The sequence below is a fragment of the Corvus hawaiiensis genome, chromosome 5, assembly GCF_020740725.1.
Source record: "Corvus hawaiiensis isolate bCorHaw1 chromosome 5, bCorHaw1.pri.cur, whole genome shotgun sequence".
Classification (NCBI taxonomy): domain Eukaryota; kingdom Metazoa; phylum Chordata; class Aves; order Passeriformes; family Corvidae; genus Corvus; species Corvus hawaiiensis.
The window spans coordinates 41,240,909-41,266,103 of NC_063217.1; the positions used below are offsets into that span (position 1 = coordinate 41,240,909).

Sequence of the window (25,195 nt, forward strand, 5' to 3'; positions counted from 1 at the left end):
TCTGGAGAGAGACAGAGAGTTGAACTTTTGTTTTTCCTGGGACTTTTTCTTTTTTTTTTCCTCTGCTGTTTCAACATCAGAATACATCGGGAGGAATTTCCACTGAGGCCTTGGCCCTGGAGGTGGGCCCACCACCCCGTCCCAGTTCCAAGGAGGGAGAGAGAGAGATCAATGGAAGGACTCTGAATTTTCCCCCAGGTTTCTCTCAGCAGACTGGGAGGTTTTATTATTTAGCATTATTATCCTTTTCCTGAGTGTTTACTAAATAAATAGTTTTTATCTCTTTCAGTTTCCTTTGAGGAAAATTTATTTTTCCCAAACCTGGTGGGGGAGGGGTGGTTGTATCCTGCCTTCTCTCAGAGGATGTATTTCTAAATTTGGCCAAATCCGGAACAGAGTGCCATCACTTTAGCTTTAAAAGTATGATGGGAACAATTATGCACACCGGTCTTAGCAGCAAGGATGAAGAAATAAATGTAGGAAACAATACCTCCAGAGAGCTTCATCAAAGACCTGGAGGCAGAAAACAGGGCTTACAATACCTTTTATCCCAGCCTTGACAGATGACGTCAGATTCCAGTCCCAGCAGTGACATTTCTTAACTGCTCAGACCTTGAAAACATGCGTTGGAACTACTGTGAGTCAAGTGTTCATCTCTGAAATGTTTCTTTTCCTAGAAAATCTCTGTGCTCATGGTGTTACATTGCAGATTATTTACAAATGCCCTGGCTGAGTGGATGACGATGTTTACTCTGCATCAAGCCTTTCAATACCTTCATTCTAAGAGCAATGCTATCTTAAATGTTAAGGGCTAAACTGCAGCATTCAGATGAAATAAAGTATCTTTTTTGTTTGAAAGATGCTGCCAGTTCTGCACAAACACAGAGGAAACTGTCATAACACAATCTATGTGCCAGAGTAAAGCTATAAAACACTTACTAAAAGACATGGTTCATAAGACAGTTGAAGAAATTTACTTACATAAATCCAAGGTAGAGACCTGACTATCTTTTTACATTTATAAGAGATGTGTGTTTAGCAAATAAAATTAATTTTCATTCAACTAATTCCATCCTGCATTATGGCATCAATTATTTTACCTTTTGTTAGGAAAGGATTTGGCTGATACAAGGGCTTTGTCTGCTTTGGGGAAATTATTCTCTTCCAGTCACACTAATCAACTTTCTCACATGAACTCACAGATCTTAGAGCATAGTCAATTTCAGATCTCTTTCAAAAAACAAATGAATAAATTTTTAAAAACCCTCAGACTAATAATAAACTGTCCTTGCTTAGTTTTAAAATAAAATCTGGTTTTGCAGAACCTGTTTTTGCAGAACTGGATTTTAGCAGGATTCTATTAGCCTCTATTCATTCTTGAATTGGATATTTATTTCATTTCTGTCACTTCCTTAGGGATTAAAATATATTTGACAGTGAGATTCAATATAAACCATTTTTATGGTTGTTCAATATTTAATCTTCATGCAATTGACAACTAACTGTGGTTGACATTTAATTGCTTGATTTTCTAAACATCTCACTTGTTAAAGAGCTTGTACTACAGGTCAGTAATATTCAGAACATGCTTCCCACGTACACTCATTTCAGGATCCCAATGCTGTCACTGAAGATGAAGATGATTCCTGCCCTAGGTGTTCTGAGTAATCGTGCAGTGAGAGTTTACTGCTGCTGTTTACACATACAGCCTATACAGGCTCCTCGCTTATGACAGTGCAAAACCTATAATGTACTTTTCCTGCTTGACATATACATAACTGTAGACAAATAAAAAAAGTACTGATGAATTAAATTACATACCAATTTGGATACGTACAATTTTCCTACTAAATAAAATTTTGCTGGTTGCATCTGCTGTGTCATAATGAAGAGTGGAACAACCAGAGAATGACATCTTCTGCCTTCAGATGCTCCCTTCAGCCTGTGTGGGGTACTAGTGAAGCACTCTTGTGATGGTGCGTTCAATGTAGCCTGGACATTCTGAGCAAGAATAAAATGTTTTGGGTGCCCTTTGAGCTGTGAGGCACACAATTCTCTCACAGCTGGAGGGGAAGGTTATTACATGGGAAACATAAAATTCTCTGTTCTCATCAGATATTCAAGTCCCAGCACTCTCTGGCACTTCCAGCAATATTACATACAACCTTTTCAAGTATTTATCTATTTTTCTCTATCCTCCTCAGGCCTGTACTGTACTCTGCTGCTCACTCTGTTGCCTGGTAATGAAGACCATTTGGAAGGCTGTCCAAAGGACAGTGCGATGTGGTCAGGAACACACAGTGCTGGCCCAGGAGCTCAGCTGTCAGACTGCACTTTGGAGGCTGGGTTAAAGGGGCTAGTCACCTTAACAGTGACCTCCTGAGACTGTGTGTCTTTTGCATATCTTTTGGCATTTCCCATGGATAAATTGTGTTAAAGAAAAAATACGGTGCTTTTTCTGCTATGTTACCCTCGTGAGGAAGAGGTTCGTCTCTGCGACAGACAAATCACACGGAGGGTGGTCAAGAGGAACTTGAGTCTGGTCTCTCCTATGGGTCAGGGACACCACGTGTGCCACATCCCGAGATGCCGAGTCCTTCCCCCAGCCCCAGAGAGTTGTGTGAGACATACCAAAAACACCCTCAAGCTCCAAAACCATGAGTATTTATGGCGGACCTAGAACACAGACATTTAACTTGTGGTGAAGGACGTGGCTAGGTTTTGCATTACTGGCATTGTTATACAGCCACTACCATTATGGGCTACAAATCACTATTAGTATAACAATTTGACATTACGCAGCTTTTTTTTTTTTTTATTTTAGTTTTAATTACACGATTCTGTGTGTTGTCAGCACATTTAAAAAATACCGGAACTAATCCCTCCCAGCAGGTCCTCAACAAGAGCAGCCATGAGCTCTAGCTTTGTGTTTCACGCAAGGCCCACAGCCACAGAGCTCGGGTGCTGGCTCGAAGCCAGCCCGAGGCAGCGGGAGCGCGGGGCCGCGCCCTCAGGCCCGCGGGCAGCCCTCGCCCCTCTCCCAGGATGCCGCATTCCGGCGCACGCGCCCGGGGGCGGGCAGGCGGCGGCCGGAAGTGGCGCGTGCTGGGGGCGGGCCCGCGGGCCGCGTGGCGCGGGAATGGAGGCGCAGCGGGAGGTGGTGGAGCAGCTGGAGAACCTGGCCGTGGGGCCGGGCGGGCAGCGGGCGCCCGACAAGGAGAAGGCGCCGGGCCCTGCGGAGGGCGGTGGGGAAGCCCAGGCCCCGCTGCCCCCAGCCGCGGGGCTGCGCCGCTCGCCGCCGCCCGCTTGGCCCGTGGCAGCTGCTGTCGCCGTGCCCTCCTCGGACTCGGACAGGTGGGTTCAGCCCTGGCGCTCCCCCGGCCACCCCTTGCTCGCTGAGGCCTCGGGCGGCGGCGCGGGCCGCTGGCGCTGTGGCTGAGCGCCCGAGAGCCCGATGTGCCTGCCTGCCGCCTCTCCGCCCCGGTGTTTCAGCCTCTAGAGCTCTCTCCTTCCCATCAAAGGCGGAATTTTCACTTACATTTCGCTAGGAGTCTTAGCTGTTAAATTACTTCTCCAAAACAGTGCATGTAAGGGTGTAGGACTTGGTGAAAACATGAGTTTGCTGGCTGCGGCCTGGAGAGCGTGTTGGGCCACCCCACCGTGCTCGTTTGGGTGTCCGGCGTGACGTGGTGCTCTCAGTGCACCTGCGACTCTTGGGCAGGACACCCGCAGAGTTACTGCTAAAAACCGAAATGTAGGACTCAAGGTGGAGAGTCTGCACGCCGTGTACCATGTGCTCTGATGTTGGCATCTTAGTGGAAAAGCTCATTCTCAACCTGTTTTTTTTGTTTTGTTTTGTGGGGTTTTTTTAGAAAAGGTTACATCTTGTACTTGCTGCATCTGTGCTTTGATGTTCACTGTAGCTGGTGAAAGGTAACTGGTTAAATGTGGGCTCTGTTGCAGTGTTAGAAGTCTGCACACTTTGGTTGTTGCAGGAGGTTTTGTGTTTCTTATTGGGCCGGTGCTGCAAGATGGGCATGTGCTTCTTTTGACTAGAGGAAGCTGAAATAAAGTCTAAGAATCTCTTCTTAAAGATACAAAGCTTCATTAACAGTTAACTGATTAAAGTTCCCCTGGTTCAAAGTTTTCCTAGAATATCATGAAGTGATGGAAAATGAAATTCCTGACTTCAGGGGCTTCACCTGTATCTAGTGATTTTTACTTCCAAAATCTGTTGTGCTGGTGAACACTAAAGATGAAATTTTGGTAACTTGAACTTATTTATCTGTATGCATGTATCTCAATTTGTTCTTTTTTTAACTCCCTCCACTGATTGGTCTTTTAGTCTGATTTTTTTGTTGTTTTTCTGTTGTATTGATGTTGTTCCAAGAAGTCCATGTTTAACTTTTTCAAAACGTTTATTTGGAGAGGTGCTCTTACTTGTCATTACTATGAGCATTTGTTGGAATAAAAAAAAAGGACCAACAGAAAGCCATCTGTTCATTTGGGAAGGAGACTGTGATATTACAAGAACCTAGAAAGGAGTGAGGGTTTTTTTTTCAGGTAAGAAAGGCTATTTTGCAAAAGTTTGCTTGTCTCAGTGTATTTTTTTTTTTTTTTTTTGGTAAGGTTTGTATTGTGTTTTTTCAGTCACCCTGATCAGTTGATCCACATTTATTTCCTCCACCAGCTGTTGAAGAACTTGGATCTTTGCTTAAACGAACACATTAACATGAATAAGGACTGGTTTCTTACTCCACTCCTGAAGTATTAAGAATCTAAGACAATAAACATTTCTTACATACGTGACAGTGAGAGATATTGAATTATTCTGTGTGAATGTGTACTGGGGGATTTGGACAGGACACGAGTTACGAAACTAATCCATTTTATTTACAAAAAGTACAATTTTTTCCCCTTCATTGTGCAAGATGCATTGCTTGGAGTAAGTATTTTCTTAACTTCCACTCAATGTTATGCTGATGTTGGGATTTTACAAGAACAGTGACTCTGAGAAGGCAGTATTCTAACTCTCATGTTTGTTTTTTCATTCAGTGATACAGATTCAGATAGTTCATCAACTACACCTTCCTCTTCATCTTCAGCAGTATCTGATGAAGATGATCATCCAAATGAGAAGGATAACAGATCTTACTGTGTTAGAACAAAGGATGAGTTGCCTATTGATGTAAGTATGATATGGTATTTTTTTAAACCCTTTCCTACTAACCCAACTAAAACATAACTAAAAGTTTGTTTTAAGTCACACCTCCTGTGTCAAGATGGGGGATAGAATAATAAAAGAGAAACTCCAAGGCTGAGCTAGACACAGTTTAGTACGTGAAGCAAGATCCACACACACAATCAAAGCAAACCCAGAAATTAATTTACCACTTTCCATGGACAAGCAGGTGTTCAGCCATTCCCAGGAAAGCTGGGCTCCATCCTGTGTAACAATTTCTTGGGCATACAAACACCATCACTCCAGGTGTCCCTCGTTCTTTTTCACCCAGCTTTGTATGCTGAGCATGATGTTACATGGTGTGGAATATTCCTTTGGTCAGTGCAGGTCACCTCTCCTGCCTGTGCTCCTCCCATCTCCTTTTGCACCTCGTCACTGATGGGCTGGCATGAGAGGCGGAAAAGGCCTTGACTCTGTGTAAGCTCTGCTGAGCAATAACAAAAACATCTCTCTATTAGCAGCAGTGTTTCTAGCACAGATCCAAAACACAGCCCCATAACAGCCACTGTGAAGAAAATGAACTTTGCTGCAGTGAAACCCACCACAGTTAATAACTTAGAAAGTTATGTCTCTCAGGTATACACATTAAGGAGTGTTAGTGGAACTGTTTTAGAAACCTCTTGCTTTGAGGCAAGGATTGGCAGGTACTGTATATAGGGTGGCAGAAGGTACCATTTTGAGATACAGGATCAGAATTCTACCTTCCTGCTGCTCTTCGGCCTTTGAATTGCTCTTAGAAAAATGACTCAGTTAAGTCTTAGCAGTGAACTTGATTTAATGTTGGAAAAATCACTGGCCTGTAGATGGGTGTGGTGTTTCTATCTGAATTAATGTCTTGAGTTTAATGATACAACACTTGTGAAAGTTTTGGCCTTTTTGACCTTTGTGGTGCTCTATAAGCCTTTGCCAAATGCTTTTGTTAGGTGAAGATTATCAGGTGAAGTGTTAATAAACCAGGATAAAATTCTTCTGTTTGTGTGGGATTGTATTTCTAGTTGTGGCCTTCAAAAGTGCAGTTCAGTGCTAAGATTTGAACTCTTATCAATTCACAAGGTGTTGAATTTGAAGATAATGCTTACTCTAGTTGCCTTGTATTTTATAAAGTCCATACTGACTTCATAGCAGGATAGTATATATATATATATGATGAACTTGGTGTTAATAAGTCTTTGATAGTAGATTTTGATCCTTATATTTGAGGAAAAAGTTTGAATATTGTGTAGTACTCATTTTTGTATCTGAAGTTTGGCTTTTTGTGTTCTGTTCTCTAATTATCCTCTTGTACCACATGCAACTATCAGCAAAAAAAAATTTCTTTGTATAGGTTGTGCTGTTTACATCTTCTACAATGATCCAAGTCATAATATGAATGGACAGACACCATTTTGTTAAATCAGATGATACACATCTGGTGTATTTTATCTATATTACCTCTTGCTGTGTACATTTTTCTTCTAGCATGCATGGAATGTTGTTGCAAGTGGTCTTAATTTTTGAGGTCTGATTGTTTAATTATTGTGTTGTACATTGAGTTTAATCTAAAAAAATTGGATTAAATTCATGTCAATTATTGGTTTTCTCCAGTTAAATAAAATTGGTTTCTGCTTTAGTTGTGATGGAAATATGTAGAGTAGCATCTCTATAGGACATGTGTCCTCAAACCCCAGATGAGTTCATCTAGGATGATTCTGAAAGAGGCAGATAAAACTAGATTTTTTTAAAAATGAAACCTTCAAAATGCTAGGAGATTTTTCCAAGTTGTCAAATTTCTGCAGTGACAAAGTGATGAATGCTTTTGTGTGATATTAAATCTAAATATTGACTTGTTGTTTGCAGGAGCTACCCCCTGTTGAAGACTTATCAATAATTCTGCCAGATAATGTTGAACTGAAGCTCTTTGGGACAGTTTCCAGCATCATTGAGCAGCTAGGTAGGCAAGATATATTTGCTTTGTTTTTAATTAATATAATTTCTGTATATCTCTGCGTGAATTGTGTTCTTAGCTGTTCTTCAAAATGTCAGTCCTGCAGTGTCGTATTTCTGGGGATAGTAGGTTGTTGAGTTGGAATTCAAGCTAGAAAATGACATTTGTGTTGAATTACCTTTTATTTGGCTTATATAATACTAGGACTATTATGCATGTGTTTCTATGTGACTTCCATGTTTAATTTTTTGATTAAAACCCCTTTTTTTCCACAGTGTATTATGGTTTTTATATTGATATTGGCAAGAGTTCTTGTATTTTAAGAAAACCTTCCAATTGTAGATGCTATTTTTGAATTATCCCTGAATATAGAGGAGCTGTATAACTGAAAGCACACATGCAGTACAATGCAGTCCCAAGTGCTTGCTTGTTAATATATGAGGACAAGAAAAAGACTTGTTTCTTCAGCAGTGCAAGTTCTTTTATTTATTTATTTTAATCTTTATTCATCCCACTTCTGGCACCTTGAGCAAATGAAAGCTGCCCATGTCAGCAGTCAGAGGATGGTATGACTAACATGATTTATAGGTGGGAGGGTAAGCTTAATGGGATTGAGAGATAGAATAGGCGTAAGCTTAACTCAAGGCACAGAGATTTAGGGATCTTTTCGGATGTGTGTGGGACCTCAGTATCTGATATATGAAATAAAAGTATTGCTGAAGCTCATATTACTAAAACATCAACAGTATGTATTTTAGCTATTTCAAGTGTTCCATTCTGCTTGAACTGCTTTCAAAGCAATTTGCTTATGAAAATTAGAAATTGAGTTCAATTTTGAAGTTAAAGTATTTATGCTGAATGTAGTACAAAAGAAAGCAAGTAACTTTTTCTATTAATTTTTCTTTTAAAAGGCTTCAGGTAGTACAGGCAATTCCTCTACATTATCTTACTGGAGTGAGATTTAATTTCATTCATTTGCAGGAAGCGGGTTGGAGGGTGTGGAAGGTAGTAGTCTGGTTCTTTTCTACTTTGGCCTTTCTTGCTTATTGGTAGTAATGAGGACTTCAAGAAGTCTGTCTTCAGCTAAAATGGTAGTTTGAAAACAAGTTTTTAAAAAAAGTTGAGTCATACTTGCTATTATTCTTAGTTTTGGTCTAAAATGTGAAAGTGTAAACAAAGCTGTTTTAAAGACTGCGGTTTTGGAAATCATCCTTAGTTCTAATCCTCATTGGTGAGTATAGTCTTTTCAAATACCAGTTTACTGGTAGGTGAATTCTTCAGGCTGCATCCCACTTTATGTAATGTAAATGTATGAAGAGTTGAATTAGGTTTGTTGCTGAAAGTTAGAAAACAAGCTAATAATCATAATAAAATGAAACCGCATGAAAGGCGTAAACCCCCATGACGTCTGTTGTGGAAGGTATCTTTATCCCCACTGCAACAGTCTGTGATTATTTTCTTGCTTTTACTGCTTTGCTTTATGACTTCTACACATTTTAGTTTCTTCTCAGTTGTTCTGGAAGCAGGCCTCCATCTCAGTTGACTTGTGGCTGTATTAGAGATGTCAGCTAATTGGTTTTTGGGGTTTTTTTGATTTTTGAACTAAATTGATACCTCTGTATACCTGGTTTGTATCTAGTCTGAGGGGAGTTGATGTCTCATTTGGAAACCACAAATACTATTCCGATGCAACAATCAGTATTCTTTTTCTGTCCCTTTGATGTCTCTCAGAATCTCTGCTGTTCTCTGTAGCAAGCTTCCAAGTTCATCAGTCTGCAGTGAGTGATACTTGGAAAACTTGGATATTTCATCCTGTGAGGTAAATTTGAGGCTAGAACAGTGTAGGTTCATGCTTGCCCTGCAGTAGCTAAAAGCAAAATGACAGTACTTTTTGTGAACTTCTGCTCAGCGTATCAGAATTTAACAAATCTTTTGCTGTGTTTTGCTTCAAGGTACTTTAAGAGAAGAGAGTAATTCCCTGTGTGGGTTGTGGCCTGGAAAGTAAACAGCTTTGGTATATATGAGAAGCCTTCCCTGGGGCTGTACTTTGTGCCCTGCAAGAGTAGAAGCTGATAATTTAGGCTGGGTTGGAGTAGGGAAAGCTCCAAGTAAAACAGGCTGGAGGTGGTAATGTTTCTCCTAAGTTTCATGGGACTGGCATGTATAGTTTCTGAATATATTTTCCTTAGCCTACTGAAGGCTGGGGGCTATGTGTGGTGAATCAAGTTGAGAATATTATGTGAGAGTTTTTGGTGTGTTGTTTTTTGTAGGGTTTTTTTGTTTGTCTGGGTTTGTTTTTTTTTTCTACTAAGGTATATTTCTCATGAGGTTTAAACAACACATTGGGTACTTTCACTGTATATTTTATCTTAAAGGTAGGCACAAAAGAAACTGATTTCACAAATTCTCTTGAAATTCAGTGAACTATTAAGCCTGTAGAATTGTCATATACTTGTTTGGCGTGTTAAGGTTTTTGCAGATGGAAGTAGTAGCAGTAACTTTTAGCTTGGTGACATGTTGATTGCTGAAAGTCCTGTTACGTAAGTTTAGCAGTGATGATCTTGAACTTGTTGGAGTCTGAGTGACACTGCGTACTTGAGTGACTTCATTTGCTGATGGACAGGCATTGAGAATGCTTAAGTGAGCAGTGTGCTGTTTTACAGGTAGAGAAGTTTAATTATCATTGGGCCCAAATGTACTGTGAGACTTCTATGGCATTTAATTGCAGGGTGTATATCAGATTGTGTATGTGCATATGTAAACAACACCATCAGTCGCTACTGTGATTGAGCTGCCAGACAGCTTTTGTGTTCTGATCTGATTCTTAGGATTCTCTTTACCCCAGAGAACAGTAGTTCTGTCAGCAATGTAAGTATTGCCACTCATGCACCATTTGAGAAGGCGTGTGTGATTCTAAGTACTTTTGTATGTGTGCGAGGATATTTGGTTGCAGCTCTACGAACTTAAGTGGAGGTGTGGTTTGTTAAGTTGGGATTAACTACATGCTGTTGAAACATTGTTTTAATTGATTTTTTTCTTTCCATTTTAGTAATAATTGAATCACTGAGAGGCCTACCTCCAGTAAATGAGGAAAGCATAATTTTTAAAGAAGATCGACAAGCAGCCGGAAAGGTGTGTGTAAAATAAAATCTTGTTATTCTAATATAAAATTGGAAGTATTCTTTAGTGCTTCAGAAAGTAGAGTTGAAGTTGACTAAATGAAAGATAATGTTTCCATGATACAATAGTTTTTCTTTGTGCCTTTGACTCCTGCTATATTCATCTGGTTTTTCAATCTTAAGAATTTGTAACCTGGAATTAATTGCTTCCTTACAGAATTACAATATCTGGTGAGTTTCCAGTATTTGATGAGAGTGCTTGTGGAGAGGAAGAGGTTGCTTTCAGATGTATGATGTCTTGAAATAACAGGCTGTGCTCTTTTACTGCCAGATAGGGGCAGAGGTTAGAGTGAAGTTTCATGAAAAATGGAGGGTATTTTCTTCTATGCTGTGGTTTTCTGATACAAGGCCAGTGAAGAATGTTTGCTGGGAGGGTTGTTGCATTGAATTTTCTATTTTCTGTAGAAGGAAAGCCATCATCTACAGTGGTTACTGCTGAAATATCTTTGAATGCTAGATGTGAGTGAAATGAACTGAGCCTGAATTGCAGATGTTCTGTAAAACGTGGCAATATTCTCTGCTCTCCGTGGATTTGGGGAACAAGCGATAACTGATGTAAAGGCTTCTTGTAAAGATGAACTTTGCGGAAAAAATGATCAGGAGATTGTTCCAGGTGTTAAGAGACTTGAAAGCGTAACAGGCACAGAAAAAGAGAGGTTTGACGAAAGGGAGGATTACTAAGGATGTGAGAACTTACTTTTCCGCATTATAAAAAATTGTAGTTGGGGAATTACACGGTCAAACAAAATCCAGCAATTAAACTGAAGTGTGAAAGAAACTTTTATTTGATGCTGCATTTTGAAAATATATTGGACTTCTTAAATACCATTGTCTGCAATGAAATAGCTATCTACTTGTGGTAGTTTGTTTAAACATTTTAATTTTATTTCTTTCAGATATTTGAGATATTTGGTCCTGTTTCTCATCCTTTTTATGTGATAAGATTTAACAGCTCTGAGCATATCAAAGCAAAAGGTATTAATGTACAGGATAGCATGTATTTTGCTCCATCAGTGGAGGACTTCACCCAGTATATATTTGCAGAGAAACTTAAACAGTGAGTCTGATTTCTTTTTTAATCTGGTTATGATGGTTTTTTTATATAGCTGAAAGTGTTGGATTCAAGTTGAGTCTCCAGTGAGAAACTCTAGTACTAAGCTTGACACTAAACTTTATATTTACTTTAGATATTTTCAACTGTGTTTTAATAACAAGATTGTGTACTGTTTTGCCTTTGAAAACAATAAAGAGTAGCTTAAACGGCAAGCTTTTTAAAGTGCTCTAATTACTAAAGTTCAGCTTCTTATTTTACTTAATATACTAAGCTTGCTTTCTTTTTATGCTGCTGTTAACTAAAATACCACAACCAGAAAAGTTCGTTGACACTTCTTCCACACCCTCTTACACACATATGCGTAAGTATAAAAAAGGACAGTTTTTCAAGCTGAACTTTCCAGATTTTGTTGTTCTTTAGATTCTTGTGTAGTTTCAGAACTGGTAATAAACTTGTTTGCATTCTGAACAAGTTTGTATTAATTTACTTTTTTTGTTTCATATTACAAGGCTAGAATTGAAATGTAATCATCATTAAATCTATTATATAGTTGGAGGATAACAATTCTAGATAAAAATTACCCTGTGTAAATTTGCAAGAGAGGAGGGATTTGAGTAACAATGAAGTATGACATTCAGAAACTTCTCAGTAGTGTTTGTGTATCCCAGTCTGACTGAGGAAAGTAGCATGAATAAATAGGACTTGATGCCATTTAGAGGGAGGTGTTCTCAAAGACAGACTAAGAAATAAAACATAATAAATGACAGCTAGGTATTAATGTTCTAATTACTGGTGGATAATCATCAATATGTTGATCAAAGTTAAATATCTTTTGTCTTACAAGTGACTTAGTTTCTGTTTATTAGGATTAGTTCTCAGGGGTTGGTTAATTGTCTGCATTCATTACAGCTGTGCCATTATTCATACTGAATAGTTCTTTCCTTTAGTCAAACGTGTAGTCAGACCTGCAGGAGTCTTTTTTTTTTTTTTTTTTTTTTTTTTTTTTTTTACTTCCTCATTTCTGTGCAAGCAACAAGCATATTTTTTCCCCTTTAGTGAGGACCGGAATAGATCACTTTCTTGCTCTGATGCTTGTTTGTTTTTCTGCAGCATTTTGATGCCAGCTGGTCTTTGATTTGCGCTATTAAACTTTGTTGCTTAGCACAGTAAATGCACAGACTTTAATCATCTGCTTTCTGCATCAATAACCGTGTGCTGTACTCAGCATCTGAGATGGGAGACGTGTGTTTTAGTTTGTTTCATGCTTTGGAAATAGTTTTGGAAACCATTTTTCCTGTGATAGTACTTCACTGCTGTGGGTGGTAGAAACCTGAAACCTAGGCAAGATACTTCAGACATCCAGGGCTTCCCAGCACAGCTGAACAGTGCTTCAGATGTTGTTTCTTGCCTTGATTAGGATAAGTAGCGTGACTTGCGTTATAGCGCACTGAAACAATATTTTATTTCTGGGATTTGTCAGTACAATTTTTTAAGCTTGTGTGAGGGATTTGGTACTATTGGTTGAAGCTGCCTTTTCACTAAATAGGTTTCATTAAAAACAGATGAAGAACTTCTGATTTCTGACTTGTGCTGTAATGCTATATGAAGAAACCTTAGTGCTATAAGAAGGTGGCATGGATAGTAGAAAAGTCAAGTTTTGGTCAGTGGTCCACTAGAAGACTTTTGGACCTTGATAAATGGCAAATTTGATAACCAATAATTTTTTTTCTGCTTTTTCTTAGTTTGACTGTGTGCAGACCAGATTGTGCAATATTACAGGCTTAAAGTTTTAAAACTGCTGTTCAAAACTGTGATGGTACTTTGAAAAGGAAAGGAATCAGGATTAAGATCTGAAAGAAGCACTGAGTTTGAAGCTTTTTCTGAAATCTGAAATGCAATCTGCTTGCATTGTACAAAGTTGCAGTTACATGAATAAGCCTTACACTTTATAGAAAAATAAGTGATAGTGTAAAACTTTTTGAATGCAAAATAATGTGTTGCTAAAGATGGACTTGGTGTATTGCCTGAAACACAATTCTGAGAAGCTCATGTATTTTCATGATTCCTCTGAATTACCTTTTGTTAGACTTCCAGATCTTACAGTATTTGACTTCAGAAATCAAAGAATTACTGTATTGTTCTTTGCAGAAGATATTTACCTTGGAGAATGAAAAGCAGGGTTATTTTTTCTGAAATGAAGAAGGCTGCTTTGGGAGAATGAGATAAGCTGCCTGACCTGGAAAGGTTTAAAGTTTGTAGTCAGTGGTGTTACATATTGCTGAATGACCACAGGTCTTGGAGATTCTTGTAAGCTCTGGTATTTCTGGCAGGCATGTGTTGCTCTAAAATAACAAGATGAAAGGAAGAAACAGTTCAGTTCATAATAATAAAAATAAGTTTTGCAGCTGCGAAATTACTTGTATAGAGTCCTTATCTCCTTTTTCTCCCTGTAATGTTTTCTTCTAATTGAACTTTAAAATGTCTTCTTTGCCTTCCTTTTGCTCGTGATCTCAAAGGCTGGTGTCTCTTTATGGTTTTCTTATGACATGTGGAGGTTGAACTTCAGTTTTATGGTTAGGGATTGAGGCACGATGTACCTCCAGATGACTTGCCAGTGCTCTCATGGGTGTGACTAAGGACCTCTGAAGTCCAGGCTGCTGATGCTGATGGTTATGTAGTTTTTTTGTAGTTACTACTTATTTATTGTTGCTGACTTGATGAATACATAAAAACCCCTTGGTTACTAGAGCACTGACTGAAGACATTTCACACTGAACACATTGATGTTTTTAACTGTCTGGTTCCATTTTGCAAGTAAAACTTTCCAGTATTGCACTGTTTTATACATTTTTTCTGCATAGATAAGGATTGTACCTTGATATTACAGACCAAAACACATTAAATTTGTGAGCAGTGTGGAAAAAACCTTCAACAGACTACTGGCAACATAATTTAAATTTATTTTACCAATTCTTTGTTAAGCAAAGAAATTACTTGATTATTAGTGAAGGGCTTACCAGTAGGTGAAATAAATTCAACTAATCCAAATTTATTTTGATGCTTGTCAGGTGAGACAATTGAGTTTTTGCTTCTTTAAATGTCTTTTGCCTTGCAATTTAATATTGTGTTTACAGCAAAATAGAAGGTGAAACCTAGTTATCTAGCTACCACTGTCTTAATAGGATTGTAAGGCAAGCATTGAGGGTCTTTTGGTTCTCAGTTTACTTTGCTGTAGTTATACAGAAAGCCTGTGTCCTACTGAATGAGTTTGTTGTTCTTTTTAGCTGAAGATACATGTTCTGAAACCAGAAGAATAAGAAAGCTTGTGATAGTCGACAGCAGTTAGCATAAGAAAGTTGCTGTGAACTACCTCAATTCAGGTTCAAAGCAATTAAGGTTCAAAAGGATTTGCTGAGAGAATATTGACCAAAATTTAATATAAGCTGGACAAAATGTTCAGTCGTCGCTCCAAGTAGGAAGATTTTACAAGTATAGTGAAGTCGTAAGTTGACCTATACATTACTATTTGCTTATAAACAGTATTAAAAAACAAATAACTCTTTGAAACAAGAAGCTCCTGTTGTAGACCTGATACCTTATAGAAAGTGTTAGTCTTCCTTTTTCTGGATTGTCTAATTTGTGTTTTGTGTTGTTTGTTTTTTTCTTTTAGGGAAAAAGGTTCAGATGCATCTTGGAAGAATGACCAAGAACCACCGCCTGAAGTAATTATAAAGGATTAATTTGTTTATTGTTTTTGATTACACAAGTCATATGTGGAAAAAATTCTGTGCAGAGCAAGTAATTAGCAAGCTTATCTTTTTATGTAAACAAGAGTTGAATGTACCTCTTCATTAAAAGAAAGGATCATGCTTTTCTTGGAGAGGTCTTGTAGTGTAGAGAGTACTAGCTGTTTCTCTATTTACTTTTTGCAGCTGGCAAAATGTGTATCTTCAGTTCATCTAGTCCTTCAAGAACATATTTGACAGCCTGAGTGTTTAACTTCATGTAGCAGTGCTTTTACCTTGTCTAATAATTTTGCTTCTGATAGGCAATTTTTGACCCTGTCATTCTTCCGCTGCAGCTTTGTCTTCAGTTTGCCAGAAGCGATCGTTTACTAATACTAATTGCTTACTAGTACTCTGCAAACTTACTACTTGGAGGTTTAAGCTGTCTGCTCTTCTAGATTAGCTTGATACTTCCTCTGTTGCATTCTTTGAACGGCTTCTTAGTAAGCTTTCCCTACAGTTTGCTGTTATAAAACAGTAGTTCCACGAGAGGAGATGGGCCCTTCCTCCCTAGAAAGGCTCTCATACGGGATCGTGTAGAATTGAGAGCTCCTTGTGACCATTGACATCATTTGCTAGAGAATCTGTAAGCAGTTCTCCAGTGACTCACAGGCTTTCTGTCAGTGGTCCTTAACTCCACTGTAGCTATACATTTTGTGATTATTGTCTTCGATAAGAATCACAAGGCTGGTAGTTTTATTGAGGTGTTTTCATGAGTTTTGTTTTACAGCACAACACCTGAGTCAGTTTTCCTTGCAATTCCTACTTGAAACATATCTTATCCAAAGTAGCTGAAATTCCTAGAAGCCTTGTGTCTACCCTAGTATTCTAAAGAGATCTGTCTGCTTGCTTTGAATCTTCCAGTTGCTTGCCTTTTTAGCATAATTCTATGCTACATAATACGTGTTTCTCACTCTATAATTTGGTAGGAAAGATGCGTTTTGTGGGGTCTGGGGTTTTTTGGGTGGGAGTAGTTGCTGTTGTTTGTTTGGTTTTGTTTCTCAAGTGTTCTAACTGTTGTTTAGGATGGAATAGAATACACTGCTTCAGTTGCAAGGAACCTACAGCAATCATCTATAGTCTGACAAGTTCAGGGCTGACGCTGAAGCATAAGCTGAAGCATGTTGCGAAAAGCATTTTCCAAATGCCTCTTAAATACTGACAGGCTTGGGATGTCAACCACCACTTTAGGAAGTCTCTTCCAGTGTTTGACCACCCTCTCAGTAAAGAAATTCTTCATTATTTCCAATCTGAACCTCCCCGGTGCAGCTTTGGACCATTCCCACTCATCCTATTACTGTGTACCAAGTAGAAGAGATTAGCATCTCCCTCTCCCCTTCCTCAGGAGGCTGTAGGGAGCAGTGACGTTGCCTGTCGGCCTCCTTTCCACCAAATGTGGCAAGTCCAGAGTCCTTAGCTGCTCTTCACAGGACATGCCTTCCAGTGCTGTCACCAGCTTTGTTTCCTTCCTCTGAAAGCCAAGGACTTTAACATTCTTGACATGTGGGGCCCAGAACTGCACAGAGCACTGAGGGTGAGGACCCCAAGGCCGAATGCAGCGGGACAGTCACCTCTGTTGGTTGTCTGGTTGTGCTGTGCCTGATGCACCCCAGGATGGGGTTTTGCCCTCTGGGTGCCAGGGCACACCCTGCTGACTCACACTGAGCTGCTGCTGACCAGCCCCCCCAGATCCCTCTTGGCAGGGCTGCTCTCCAGCCACTCCTCTCCCAGTTTACACTTGAGCCTGGTGTGTTACTTCATCCTAGTTGTGCAGCATTTTGACCCATTAAATTTCATCCCATTAACCAGGGCCCAGGGCCCCAGTCTATCTAGATCCTTCTGCAAGGCCTCCTGTCCCTCAAGAGAGTTGATGGCGTGTCCCAGTTTGGTATCATCAGCAGCTTGCTCATGGTGCTTTTAAATGCTGCATCCAGATCATTTATACATATATTGAACAGAACCTGCCCTGAAACTGAGCCCTGAGGAACCTTGCTGAATGACTGGTTGCCAGCCAGATACAGCCCCATTTGCTCTTTGAGCTCTGCCACTCAGACAGTTCTTCACCCATTGCACCATGAACCTGCTCATCCCGCAGTTGGACAACTTGTCCAGAAGGATGGTGTGAGGGACAGTACAAAATTTTTCATTCACAGTCCTTATCCCAAGATGGTTGTTCTGGCTTGAAGGAGAGATGTGACATGATCTTTTCTGTGCTTAGAGATAGGTCCTGTAATGATGTGTCACTCTGTCAAGTTGGAATGTTGCTTTTTCCACTGTAGTGAGTGAGGGTGATGCATTTTGAAATACTGGTTTTGTTTCCCATAAATGAAACTGAGCTGTGCAGTGTTAACTTCTTAGACAAGAGTTCTTGTCTGTCAGTTCTAACTGTAAATTGCCTTCCTTTCTTGTGGAGCCATTATCTCACAGAGAATCAGAATTTGAGAATTTGAAGTGTTGTATAAGAATTGGACTTTGAGGTATATTGTCTATAGAGCTTTGAAAGACTGTACTTAAAAACTTTTGGCTAGTCTTAACTTGCTTTCATTCAGCAGTTTTCTTGTAGTGATGATACAAAATGGGCTTATTGGCTAATGGTGAGCACTTCTGTTTCTTAGACATGTTTTAAAAGCTGTTCAGGAGATAAGCTTGTAGGTACGTAATTTGAGTTTGTAGGAATCCATGAAATTTTATTGGCCAAATACAGTCAGTTAACTCTGCAGATACAGATTCATTGCCTTTTCCAAAGTTGGTTGGGGTTTTTTTTTTGTTAATTTTTCTTAGTTTAAGGTCGCTGTACCTCACTATAGGAAGGACCACAGGAAGCTTGAAAAAAGTCAGTGATGACAAGGGTGAGCGCTGTTCTGACTATGTGATCTGTCTGTGTGTTCTTTTTTGGAAAAAAACACATCTAACATCTTGTAATCCTCAATTAGAATAATCTTTGGTTAGTTCTAGCAGAGTTTATACCACACTATCCCTAACTGTGACAGTTGATGAGCTGATAGAAAGTAGCTTGTGCTGTAAAGGTAATAGCTGTTGACAAGGGCACAGATCAAATTTTATGCTACTGATGCTTAAAATTGTCTCGTACAGCAAGACCCTTTTAGAGACCTCAGATTGCAGCTGATTTCTTGCTAGCCCCTGTGATAAACTGTGCAATTGTTGGAGTCAGTTCTTTTTGTGATAGTGTGAAGCTTTATTTTTGAATGAGTGTTAAATTAATCCATGTTAGGCCTTTCTTACTTGGTACTTTAAGGTATATGGTAAGCATTCTTTTTCTGACAGGCTCTTAAATAGCCCAACTTATTTGTAGGGCTCTTGATTGTAATACAGTTTCTCCTAGCTTTGTCTTTGGAGTCAGAGGATTACAAAGTATAATCTGTAGGCTGCAAGGCTAGCAGGAGCAGATAACTGCAGTTTTTCTATGGGGTGACTTTTATGGGATGTTACATGGAAATTAGGTACCAGTAAAAGGTACCTGTTGCTGTTCATTGTTTCTGCACTACTGGAGTATGGTGTACTGGAGTTCTTAGAAAAAGCAGGAGTTAGTGAAAGACTTTACTTCATGGTATATGTCGTCTTGCTGTATTTCTTGTGGCTTTTCTGAGTAAGTATGTCATCCAGTTATGTAGTAGAAGAAATAGTTGTATTCAGCATTAACTTTGATGAGGCTTTTAAAGCATGTTTTGGTGCAGTGTTTTTGAGATCCGTGCTCTGTTTATACAATAGATACAAGTAAGCAGCAAAGCCCCTACTTTGAGAATTGGGAAGAGGAGGGTGGGAACAAATCTGACTCTTTTAAGTTGCAAGAGTGAGCTGTTTTTCGGAGAACTAATTAATGCTGACTGCTTTCTTCCCTGTCACTGATAACTTATCCTCATTCTTGTAAGTTAGGATTCAAAAGCTAGCAAAACTTTGTGTAACAAGAAGAAAACGTTGTAGGGACATTGAATCTGTTGTAAATGACAACATTCCTCAAAGCTGAAAATTTATTTGGAATAACATTGCTATTGCAAATTCAACAGAAAGTGTTATTAAATATACTACAGAAAATTCCAGTTTAGTGACAATTTTAGAGTAGAGATTATTTTAATGTAGTTTAACTGCTTTATTATGTATTGGTTGCCAAGTTAATTTTTACTTACTTTAAAAATTCATTTTTTAATTCACTCAGTCTGCAGTTCCTCTTCGAAAGCTTTTTCATGGCAGTAACCAGCCAGCTCCTTTTCTTCCTAACATATAGGCAGTCAAACATTTGTGTTCAGCCCTTGAATGTTGTTCTTTTCAGGAAAATTAGAAAGGATAACTGAGTCTTGAATTAATTGTGTTATGATAAATTTTTGGAGTATTAACTTCTTGCTTGTGCTCAGAAGCCAGCTGATCTTTATTTTTTTTAACCAGGCTTTGGATTTCAGTGATGATGAAAAAGAAAGAGAGGCAAAACAGAAGAAAAAGAAGCCTCAAAGTCAAGGAAGGAAGAAAGTCAGATCAGAAACACTTCCATCAAGTGAGTGAATGCTATGTGAATACTTTTGTCTGTTAAACTAAGTTTGGAATGCACATCTGTAACTATCTTAATGATTGAGTTTTCATACAGTTAATACTAGTTCTGTACTTTTTCAATGTTATATTTGAATTTGTGGCTACATTCTGTATTTATTCTTTTAGAAGAAAAATTCAGTTGTATTCTGTTGAAATACAAACCCTGTGGAAGGGAAGTGGTATAGCAGAAGAGCAGTTGTCAGGGGAGAGTCAAAGGCTCTTAGAACAGTGTTGGTTGACACACAGTGAAGATACTGAACAGATGCCACCACTTGGATGGGGTTCAGCTAAAGCCTTGGAGTGCTGGGAGAAGACAGAGGAAGGCCATGTGCAGTTTTTGGAAACCCACTTCTTTGGTAATCAGGGGAGGAGACATGGATCTTTGATGGAGAATTTATTCCTCTGTCTGAAAAGGAAGCTCTTCCTTACCTATGGCATATAAATACTCTTCAAAGTAACTCTGCCTTGCGTATCTTGCTGAGAACTTTCCTGTTTACCTAATGCAGTCATTAGATGAACAAAGCTGTGTATAGGTTTTCATAATATGAATAGCTTTCTTCACCCTCCTTTCTCCTGCTGTTGTCATATCTGTTCCAGGTGTATGCTTGCAGCTGTGCTCTGTTTACAGTAACCACATTTTCTCTTCTGTCATGCCTCTCTACTGCCAAAACTTCATTTTTTGATTGCCATTTTGGTTGAATAATTCATATTGCATCCCTCTTTTTCTGTTCTCACTGGTCTACTTTAGCTGCATGCTTTTTATCCCCCTCCCTTTAAATACGACTGAGTCTCATCCCTTACCCTCTTGTACTGCTTACTTACCAGATTGCTTCAGCTATCTGCAGCATGGTGCTTCCCCCATTGAATTTCTCAGGCAGACTCCTCCTGTGAGTTTGCTGCTCTTCCTTTGTTAAGCTGATACACACTGTGCCCCACTGAAACCCTTTTCTCTTGATCTGGGAGATCAGTAGCTGTCCTGTAACACTTTCTGCACAGTACAATCCTCCCTTGTATCAATCAAATAAAGCCACAATCTTTCTTGGACTGGCTTTTGCCCTATGGTTTTGACAGGGTTTTTTTCCCTTAAGAGATGGATCTGAATTGTGCTGTACTTTCTTGTCATTACTGATGGTTATTTTCTCCTGGTTTCTGTTTACCTAGCATATGTATGTTTTCCACCACATCCTTGTTCTGCCGGCTTATTGCAGACCTGCCTTTGCCTAGGGCTTGCTGAAGATGTTACTGAACGATGGGAGTCACTATGTTCCAATAACTGAGAACTGGAGGAACTGTTGCACTCTGTCAAGGGAGATAGGTTTTGATTTGCTGTGGTTTTTTTGTAAACAACGTGGCACAAATTGAAATTGTGTGCTATTTGTTTTGGCTGTAGAGTTCAACAGCAAGGATATGTCACAAATTGAGGCACAAAGTCATTCTCAGATGGAGATTTACATGAATATTTAAAACTGTCTCATTGTTACAGTATTTGATAGGAGAAGAACAAAAATACTCATTCAAGTACTTTACTTAAGTGCTTCCAAGAGGCCTGCTTGTATCAAAGGAGTCTTAACTCCTAATCCCCCATGAAAATGAGTAGGAGTTCGGGTATCCAACTACCCTTCCAGACTTAGAAATATTTTAACCTTTGAAAAGCTATGTAGTCTAGTGCCAAGGATGAGGTTCACACAGGTTTTTAAATTTCAGTGATTTTATGCGGTGTTATATTCCTGAATACCTTGTTGCTCCCAGCCATTAAATCCTTCTGAGGGTTTAAGTTCTGCAGCTTTCTTAATATCTTAGCAGCTCTTCGGAGCATTTTTAGTATTTCAGTGCTTTTCATTTTATAGTCCTAGTCCCATTAAAACTCCTATGATATTTATATAAAGGGGAAGTATAGCTGTTACAAACATTAAGTATATGCTTACAGTGAGCTGTACAGGGAAAAATTTGTCTTAGAAAGATGAATGCTGAAAGCTAATTGGCTAGAGGTACAGACTGTTCTTTTTCAGATAGAGTAAGTTAATTTTATTAATCTGAGCTTGAATAATTTCTTGTGTCTTATGTCTATGCTGTAATACCAACTTGGGACTGAAAGTTGAATACCCCTTCAGTGTAATGCAGTGTTGATTTATGTTTAGTTTTAAAATGTGTTGGTTTTAAATCTTGTTTTAAATGAAGGCTTCCAAAATACTAAAAATCTGCATTTTCCTGAGATCCATTTATACAAATGGAAAGTCTGGAGGGAAAGAAGGTGAAATTCTCTTTTAAAGACTGAATTTGCAACTCTCAGGATCGTCCTTTTTATATTACTCCAATCAATCAAGATGAGATGAGTTACTAAACAGCAGATTAGCTGGTATTATTTTGTCCTTTATGTATTAGTTGCCAGTATTATTTGTTGGTAAGATTACTTTTCAAATTTCCTTGACTTCTTCTTGAAAGATTTGTGAAGACTAAGCTTGATCTTTCCAAAATAATATTACAGCTCTGTGCATGTGGGTTCTTGTATTTGTTTATTCTTTAGGTGAGAATAAAGGGCTTGATCAGTCAGTGCAACAGCCTGCTTCAAGTTACTCAAGGGGATACCGCGGCAGAGGGTTCTCCAGGGATGTATTTCCTCCTCCATCAGGCCCTCGAGGGTTTTTCAGACCAAAAGTAAGACCACCACAGCTATACTCTTCAGACAAGAGGATACACCAGGAATCGCCAGTGTTTCCACAACCTTATAGAAAAGAAAATCCAATGATGCAACAGTATTCCTTTCCTCCTCCAGTTTTTGATTCTGTCAGTGGTGGGCATCAATTCCACCCTTCACCTTCGAATATGAATATGATGTGGACAGGCCCAAGCATGTACAATTCACCCTACTCATTTCTGCCACCACCGCCGCCACCTCCTCCCGACAGCCATCCTCCTCAGTTCAGGCATTACTAAGTTTCCATACACGTCCATGTAGAGCACTGCAGTTTACAGGGAGAAAGAACAGGCTGCCAAGACTGCTTTTCCTTATTTTGGAGATGTTCTCTTTTACTGCAGCAGTAGACCAAATGCAGAGTTTTGTGCTATATGGGGCATCCGCAGAAAATGATTCTTTTTCTACATATGTTTTCTGTTTCCAAAAAGAAATCTATATGATAAAAGTAACTGAATATTAAGTAATGGTTAATTTTTATAATATCTGCTACTTTAAGATGATAAATAAAAGCCTTTTGGAGACTGGTATGTGGTGGTGGAAATCTACTTTGTAATAAATGTAAGATATTTTATATAACTGCTGTTAAGTACCGCTGAGGATATTTCACATGGACAATATTTTAATATTTTTAGAATGGTGGTGTATTGCTGTGCTAAACCATTTTCCTCCATTTCTGCAGATTTTGAAACCTGTTTGGGAACTGAAAATCTGACATCTAAATTTTGAGCTAGGTTTTCCACTATATGTAAGGCATAAAACACTGTCCAGCTTCGAATACTTCACTAATTTCGTATTAACTAAAAGACTGGATCTGGATGGTTCTTTTTTTAAAATAGCTGGAGTAGCTAGGTCTGAATTTGGACCAGCAGCTGACTTACTGTGTCACATTTAGTGTTCTGCAATGGTATTAGATCAACCTACTCCTGAGATGTTTTGCATTTAATTTAGAATTAAAAACCAGCATAATTTCTCTAGCTTGCCTCTAGCTTCTCTAGCTCCTAATGCAGAGATGCCTATAAATACCTACTAGAATGTGCAGTCAGCCTTTCGAGGAAGGAGTCATCGGGTCTGTCAGGGAGAGGAAGCCATTTCAGAACTCCCTTGTTTAAATTTGTAAATGCAGATGGCACTAGATTGCTGTTTGATTACAGTCTAAACTGTCTCTTCTGAAATTACGAGGTTCATCAATTTTTCCAGCTTGTTGGAGGGAGGTGAAGTTGTCAACCAAGGATCATTTGGAACAACCTCCTCCTGTCCAAAGAGTTGGTCCTACAATTGCACTTCCTAGTCTGTATGGAATTGACTCTGCCTGACTAGGAGGGAAGGCCTTAGACTGCATCAATATTTTATAAACAGGAGGAAAAAGTTCTTGTGGGACAGACATCTTAAAGATTATTTTTGGACTGAAAAGTCATTACTAGTTGTGATGATTTTTGGATCTTTACCAATACAGTCACCTTGAACTGATAAAAGTGTGCAGTATGTATTTCTGTTCTCAAACTCGTTTTGGTCTTACTACTTTAAATACGCAATTAAAGGCTAAGTAATCTGTGCAGGTGTTGCTTAGACTTCAATTCCAAAGAGCTTTAAGAATGAAGCAAAATTTTAATGCACAGAGGTGGGGACTGCCTTGTCAAGATGGTGCGACTCAGAACTAGAATTTAATTTCAGACTTGAAAGTTTGCTGTAATATATTTTAAGTAATAATATTCTTTGCTATATCTAGAACTGTTTCACAGGGGTGCAGCTGAGAATGTTGTATAGATGTCCGTTTATGGCAAGCAGGTACTGTGTAGTGGCAACAAATACTTTCAGAACAGCAGCATTCTAGACATCAATGTTTAACTCAGGTCCTGCAGATTATTTTTTTGTAGTAAAAAAAATGTCCAATTCCAGTTTGTGGTAAATGTTTGTTTCAGGGGAAAGGAGAAGGGGCTGAATTTCTAACTATTAAGCTGTAACCCAGATATTACCATTCCCAGTGACAGGGGATGTTAACAGTGATAGGGATATTACAAGTGGATTACCAAATGTGAAAGTGTTTCCAAGTCAATTATACAGTAAGGAGGAAGAAACTGTCAACATCACACTTGCACTTGGGATGCCAGTGGCTTGCTGTTTGTCCTGGGCACAGACATCGTCAGCGTCGAGATCCGAAGGGGCGATTGAAGAGTTAACTTCCAACGTCAAGAAAAGGAGTGAGGTACTAGAAAGTGCAGGTACAACAGTCTTAATTATTACTACTATTGCAACTGGTGGTTTTTTATGTATAGTAATGTTCGCTTTTTTCTGCAGTAATTGGATCTGGACTAATAATTCTTTGATTAAGCTGTTAAGATTTCTCTTAAACTGTGTTCTCCTTTCCCATAATAGTATTTTTGCATGTAACAAAAATGTATGCAATATATTGCAGAAATATATTGCAATTTTTGGTTTTATTAGTTTCTCTGAAAGATGCGCAAAGCAATTTCGACATCAGAAAAGTCTTTGAGTTCAAGACAATTTTCAGCAGTGACACCCAGCATCTTGCCAAAAAGTAGCAGAGATTGGTAGGCTCTGGGCTGTGATGGGTCAAATGTTGCAAGTATTTTCTAGTAGAGAAAGTAGAGAAAATAAGGGTATTTTCTAGTAGTTGAGTATTTCTCCATTTCTGACTCCTGTTGTCTGTTTCCACATTTGGCTGCAATAGAGCTCTGTCACTTCTGTAACATTTTTAGTTATTCCCCTTTTTTTGGGACATTTTTTCATGGACTGCTTTCCAGAGAAAGCTTAAG

The 25,195-nt window shown here is 38.9% G+C and overlaps 1 protein-coding gene across 1 annotated transcript; it reads left to right on the plus strand.

Moving 5' to 3' along the window:
- Positions 1-3,109: 3,109 nt before the first annotated feature.
- Positions 3,110-22,948, plus strand: NAF1 (nuclear assembly factor 1 ribonucleoprotein). The gene is made up of 8 exons (XM_048304327.1): positions 3,110-3,354; positions 5,056-5,188; positions 7,079-7,172; positions 10,216-10,298; positions 11,242-11,402; positions 15,070-15,121; positions 19,586-19,691; positions 22,251-22,948. Exons 1-8 carry the CDS (start codon positions 3,140-3,142, stop codon positions 22,658-22,660), a joined length of 1,254 nt encoding a protein of 417 aa, XP_048160284.1. The 5' UTR covers positions 3,110-3,139; the 3' UTR covers positions 22,661-22,948.
- Positions 22,949-25,195: the final 2,247 nt, after the last annotated feature.